This window comes from Geotrypetes seraphini, chromosome 16 (assembly GCF_902459505.1).
Source record: "Geotrypetes seraphini chromosome 16, aGeoSer1.1, whole genome shotgun sequence".
NCBI classification, from domain to species: Eukaryota; Metazoa; Chordata; class Amphibia; order Gymnophiona; family Dermophiidae; genus Geotrypetes; species Geotrypetes seraphini.
In genome coordinates this window covers 42852912-42859717 of record NC_047099.1, presented here as the reverse complement: position 1 = coordinate 42859717, position 6806 = coordinate 42852912, and the positions used below count along the sequence as shown (strand labels likewise).

Below are 6806 nucleotides of genomic sequence, written 5' to 3'. Positions count from 1 at the left end.
AAAGCGGTTTATATCCAGGTACTTCAAGCATTTCCCCCGTCTGTCCCAGTGGGCTCACAATCTATCTAATGTACCTGGGGCAGTGGAGGATTAAGTGACTTGCCCAGGGTCACAAGGAGCAGTGAAGGATTTGAACCCACAACCTCAGGGTACTGAGGTTGGAGCTCTAACCACTACAGCCACACCTGATCCCCATGGGCCTTATTCAGTATAAGTTCCCCTCCCTCAATAAATGCAGGATGGTGGAAGCTCCTTTCTAAAAAAGACCCTGTGTGGTATAAAAATAGGCTGATGGTAGCAGCCCCCCTATAAAAATGAACTGCACACAAATGGGTTTGTTCTAAGGAGGATTTGTGAGAGCAGAAAGCGGGTGGAATGGATGAGAAAATATTTTCTGTACATAACTTTATATTGTAGGGGCTGAGCATGAATTATTCTGGCTCATGAAACATCTGATATTATAGATAAATTCAGAAAGAGAGCCCGAAAATAGGCGGTATTCTGCCCCCAGGTAGATCTGAGGAAAACGACATACTTTGTAAATATAAATGTATTAACTTTGACCATACATATACAAACTGACACTCTACAAAAAGTTTCTATGAATCTGGATTTTAAACTTCAAAGAGTTAAGACAGAAGATGTGATCTACAAACATCTGCCCAAGAACATGTCGTTACATATGGGAGTTTAAAATAAGAACTAGCAAGACACGATATTAAAAATATTAAAATCTCAATTCCTTCTAGAGAAAGGAGCTTGCAAAAAACTGAGCCAACAGCCTTGTGGATGAAAGTTTGATTCCAGCACCTTCCGAGGGAAGAAGAAAACAGCTCAAACATGAATAGACTTATCAGAAGGAACAATGGATAGCAGTAGTTCAGAGAGTTCAAACCAGGACCCTACCCCAGAGGGCTTCTAGTCTTAGGCAAACGTGGATCCTTGTGGGCAAATCAGTTTTTACGAAAGTGGGATGAAAATAAAACCCCAAATAATCACGCAGGTCCCACCTTCCTTATGACAGAGAGTTGAGCCCGGTCTACCTGATGGAGAACAAACCTGGATCAAATCCTCCGTTTTTCCCATTTGCAAATATTGAAAACCAAGACAGCTGTGCCAAGACCCGTCCGTCTAGGATGCCAAAACCAGTGACATACGGGCTAATTTAATATCCCAAGCCCTTCCCCCCAGCCCCTCTGCAGTCTGTCTCTCCCATCCACCACCTGTCATCTCTCCTGAGAGCCAGAGGAGAAAAATGTCTTTTATTTACTATGATTTCCAAAATGTTTCCCCTTCTCTTGGGGTTTGGTAGCAGCTTCTGGATGAGTGGAACCCTTAATGTGCTCTGGCTGTCATCTCTATTTTCATGGTGTTGGAAGGGTTCGCCTTCTGTAATAAAAATAGGATCATGAAGGGAACTCGTTCTTAGATGGTTGCTTATTTCTTTTCTATCTTCTCTTTATTTGAAAGAAATAAAAAAGAAACTTGTTTGGTGATTTTGCAGTTTCTTCCTCCATATTTGTCTTCTCTTTTGATGGGTTTTGCTTCCCTCTTTTTCTTCTTGGAATTGTCTCACTATTTTATGGCTGGCTTTTCTTTTTTTCTTTCTTTCCCTGCTTGTGATTCTCTTGTGCTCTTTCTGTAACTTGCTTTTTTGAACTTCTCCTTTGTTTTCTTGCTTTTTCTTCTTTTGTTGTGTCTTTGCTTTCTTTGATTTGTCTCTTTCCTTATTTTGCTTCTCATGTCCTCTTTCCTCCTTTTCCTTATCAGAGTGGTCTCTTTTTCTCTTCTGTTTTATTCTGATCACCTTTGGCTATTTCCTAGTCTTCTCTATTCTTAGATTAGATTATTTTTGTTTTTTGTGCTCTTATATCTCCCATATTTCATTTCTCTCTTAACACAATTTTATCTTTTCCTATAACAGAGAAACAGCACCGTTATAACCCCGGCAGGAATAAAAATAGTTATAGATGAGTCAACAGTAGTTGGATAGAGATGCTGTGTTTTACTTATAGCTCTCTACAAAAGCAGCTTCAGGGATCACTGAGGAGTTGTTGGGTTTTTTTTTTTAGTCATTTTAACTTCTTGAAAACGTAACAAATATACTTGCAATGCGGAATTATGTTCCAGGTTTCAGAAATTCAAAAACATTAAAGTTTTTCAACAGGCATCTGAAAAATGCTTTTTTGCTGATTGAATGTGGGTCCATCTCTATCCATCCTACAATAACTTTCACCGATAAACGTAGCATTAAGGTCAACCATGTGTGTGGAATGGGCCTGTTTGCAAATGAACTGGACCAACCAAGATCAATGCCCAGACCTTTCCACTATCTGATCAAATAGGAAATTAAAGTCTGGGAGATAGATCTTTCTCCTTTCTAACTTTTTTTTTTTACCTTAATAAAAAACAACTATACATATTTGCATTTCTTCAAACTAAAACTTAAAGTGCATTGATGAAACATTTTCTACAGGGCAAATTTCAAACTGATTTGAGCTGTAGGTATTCTGTTGTAAGCAATCTCAGCAAACAAGGTGTCTTTCCTCTAGTGCCCTACTTGGTTGAGTTCATTTCAGACCAGGAGGTTTGCAGACTCTGCATTTCTGCCCCGAGAGATCTCGGTTTCTTCCTTGTTAGTGAGGGAGGGAAGGCTTCAGGTTAGCAGTCCCCTTGTCCCAAGGGATGTAACTTGGATTTTCAGTCCGACGCGTCCCATCAGCGCAGTAATTATCAAATGTCCCTTGCTCTGCCTCTGCCCGACTCATCCTTTCACTCCCTTCTGCATTTCGGTCTTATTAACTTGCCCAGTTTCACTGTCAATATGAATGAAAAGATTAATTCAAGCAGTTTCTTTTCCTGCCTCTCTTTTGAGTCCTTGTAGAAAGGAGAATCGATAAGCAAAGTGAAGTTTTACTGTTTTTGACACTATACTTAAATTCAGTTAATTTACTATATTCTTCCACTCTTACAATCTCTAATAATAAAATGATGTAACAAGTGTTATAAAGCGCCTTTCTTGCATTTTTGCTTTAAAATGTATTAACGCTGCAAGAAATACAGTAAAACCTTGGTTTGCGAGCATAATTCATTCCAGAAGCATGCTTGTAATCCAAAGCACTCGTATATCAAAGCGAATTTCCCCATAAGAAATAATGGAAACTCAGACGATTGGTTCCACAACCCAAAAACTTTAGTACAAAATACTAACATTGCAAGACCTCGCTCGTTTAGAACAGTCACTACACTCCCAGAGCGTCAGAGAGAGAAGAACCATCGATTCAGTTGTGATGATGTGACGCGTATATACTGTATGTACTCGTATTGCAAGACTTTGCTTGTATATTAAGTTAAAATTTAATAAAATGTTTTGCTTGTCTTGCAAAACACTTGCAAACCAAGTTACTTGCAATCCAAGGTTTTACTGTATATATATTTAGCAGCCACTGCTGGATCGGTTGGTCATGGCCCTGACCCATATTTGTGGGAAGGGGTAAGGTTATCACCCTTACATCTCCAATCTAAAAATACCAACTGAAACACAGGTAAATACAGTGACTTATTCCAGAATCACAGCATCAGTGACAGCAGAGTTTGGGATTGGGACTAGAGTAGGGTTTCCATATGGCTCCAGAAAAAGGAAGACAGATCTGAGACATCCAGGTTTTATATCCTTTGAAAGCAATGGAAGGAAACACCGGGTGTCTCAATCCGTCCTCCTTTTTCTGGAGCCAAATGGTGACTCTAGAGCAGGGGTAGGCAATCACGGTCCTTTGAGCGTCAGGAGCTGTGCGGAGCATTCAGTGCTAAAATAGTGGTTGGTAATTAAAGAATTCTGTTTGAAAATAAATCCCTGACCCCCCATTTAAAAATCTTTAAGTCCTGAGCAGGGCGTGGGGGGGGGGGCACAATTGCTAAGGCTACCTGGCATCCATGTCACAATATCCACATTAAGACTCACAAGTAAGTACAGTTGCTTGCAGCCTCTCGGTGTCTGATCCCTGAAGGCCAGAACAAAGAGGTGTGTCTTCAGCAACCTTTTTAACCTTTTCAAGGACATCTCAGCCTCAAGGGGTAAAGGCAGCTCGTTCCAAAGATGAGGTGCCAATTGAAAAAAAAAAAAAGCAGAATCACAGGTACAGGTTAACCGAGCCAACACCAAATACAGCACGCATGGCGAAGATGTAGATTTCAAGGCCCTTCCTAGAACATAAGGTGCATGAAACAAGGCCATATACAGTGGCTCAACACATACAATGTGCCCTATGTGACAATATCAAAACCTTCAAATGCATCCAGCAATAGCAGAGCTGGGGATTGGGATTGAGACAAACATGAATCTACCTGGATTTAACATAAGGGGAAAGGCATTTCAGAGCCGACAGCACAGGGTCACAAGGAACAGCTCTAGGAGTTGATCTCACCACCTCTAAGTACAGAGGAAGCAACTCAACCACTGATCCATAGCCTCATATTTGAGTAATGGTTGGTTGGTTTTTTAACCACTAGCTCTCACTTTCTCCTCTCTAAGAACTTAAGAATCGCCACACTGAGACAGACTGAAGGTCCATCAAGCCCAGTAAGCTGTTACCAACAGTGGCCAACCCAGATTACAAATACCAGACAGAAACCCAAAGAGCTAAGATTGTGATGTCATAATGCCTCATTCCACCAATGCCTAAGAGCCAACCTCATCAGTGATGTCACAATGGCTTGATTGTCCTAGACTTGGCTCACATAAGAGCTGCCATACTGGGACAGAACGAAGGTCCATCAAGCCCTGCCTCCTGTTTCCAAGTGGCCAATCCAGGTCCCAAGTACCTAGCTAGATCCCAAGTAGTAAAACAGATTTGATGCTGCTAATAAGCCATTATGGACTTCTCTTTTAGGAAATTATCCAGACCTTTTTAAAACCTGCTAAGCTAACCATCTTACCACTATCTTAACTCTTAGTTGAAAGGTGTGTGATGATCCTTTTCCCAATCTTTTTTTTTTTCTTTATCTTCCAGGCTTCTTGGAAAGAATTCCATGAGATACACGGACAGTGAGAGCTTCTACCTGTCGTAAGAGAAAACAGACAGAATATTTCAAGTACACCTATGTATTTATTGATTTCCAGAACAGACTGTTCCTTTTGGAAATGGTTTTGTAGCTGTCAATGAACATAAGAACTCTAGCCTGTGTTTTCTAGTTGTATTAAAATATCCCTTGAATTCCTCATTATTATATAATCCAAATTAGTTTTGCTCTTCTGCACTTTGGATATATTTTAAAATCCGCATAACATTGCCCCCAGACAAAGATGATGCTGAACTCAGATCAGACCGAACTTGACCTGCCCCCAACACACTCAGAGACGGAATCTGTCTTTAGCGACTGTGGCGGAGGGGGCGGAGCCCAGGATGGGGTCCTTGGCGCAGGCACCTGTGTAGAGGCCAGGCTGCTCGAGACCAGTGACTCAGTGAAGCGGGAGCTGCAGCACCTCAGCCGGGAGGAACGGCGCCGGCGCCGGCGGGCCACAGCCAAGTACCGGACAGCCCATGCCACCCGGGAGCGTATCCGAGTGGAGGCATTCAATCTGGCATTTGCCGAGCTGCGCAAGTTGCTCCCCACTCTGCCTCCTGACAAGAAGCTGTCCAAGATCGAAATCCTCCGGCTGGCTATCTGCTACATCTCTTACCTGAACCACGTGCTGGATGTATGAGAGCCCACCTGAAAATAACCCCGAAATCCATGGGAATCAAATACAGTAGGAGATGGAGCAAAATATGTGTATTTGCTTCCTGGTGTATTTCCCAAATCCACGTGAGAAACAGATAGCTAAAATATTACATCCTATCTGCATCCTGAGTAAAACAGGAACTTAAATATAAGCATAAGACATTATTTTTCCCACTCTTATTCTCATGTGATGCGTTCCTCTGGATTCCAGGTGACCATTACTGACTGGCATTTAAAAATCATCAGTTTTAGAGCCTCATGAGACGAGAGCTGTGTGAAACTCACTGGCAGACTGGAGTGTAGTGTCTGTCTCTCTTTTTGACGCATTTCCCACTCAGTTTTCTCAGAACTAGAGCTCCAAGCACACTCGAAATACCTTTAAAAACATAAAAATAGAGAGAGAGAGAAAAATTTTAATTTGGTACCCGGTAGGGCAGGGCCAACTATTAGACATGACAAGGCAACCAACTAAGGCAGCAACCTCTGGAGAGCAGCACAGGGCAGCTACAGTCAACCATACATGAAAGAAAATACTTTTACTAATACTGAGGGTGGGTGGTTTTCACATAATACGCGAATACAGGAGATTCTACTCCTCAAGGTAGAACAAAAGAGGCGACCTGTGATGCTCAATATTTTTATTCACCGCTAAGAACCGACTTTCACTTTGAATGGATACGTGAGATTATTGCCAGTATAGCGATCAAGCTTCTAATAGTGTCTTAATTACCATCGATTGGTTGATTATTTTTTTTTTTAGGTAAAACCCCTGAGGCAGGCCTTACGGTTGAAACACGTTTGTGTCGGGTCTTAGAAGTAAATAAAAAGATTGAGCATCACAGGTCGCCTCTTTTGTCTTCTTTAGTTTTCAAATAACCTATTTATCCTGATTATTTTAGGAGGGGTAGTATTGAGGTGATCATGATTGTTGGAGGGAACAAGGGGCCTTACGTTTACGGAAGGGGGTGGGAGAGATAAGACTAAAATTTGTCTGGGGTGCCTAATATCTTTACACTGGCCGTAGCTTCCAATTGTATTTCTCTTGGCCTTCCAGATTGTTCTCCTGTCAAAACCCATGAAACTGG

At 41.6% G+C, this 6806-nt stretch overlaps 1 protein-coding gene across 1 annotated transcript; it reads left to right on the top strand.

Annotated features, from left to right (window-relative positions):
• The first annotated feature begins 5302 nt into the window (after positions 1-5302).
• Positions 5303-5704, top strand: NHLH1 (nescient helix-loop-helix 1). Its single transcript, XM_033923595.1, has one exon. It carries the CDS (start codon positions 5303-5305, stop codon positions 5702-5704), a length of 402 nt encoding a protein of 133 aa, XP_033779486.1.
• The last annotated feature ends 1102 nt before the right edge of the window (positions 5705-6806 follow it).

Bases quoted from the DNA above. Each gene is read 5' to 3' on its own strand.
- NHLH1 (XM_033923595.1), top strand. From the start codon at position 5,303: ATGATGCTGAACTCAGATCAGACCGAACTTGACCTGCCCCCAACACAC.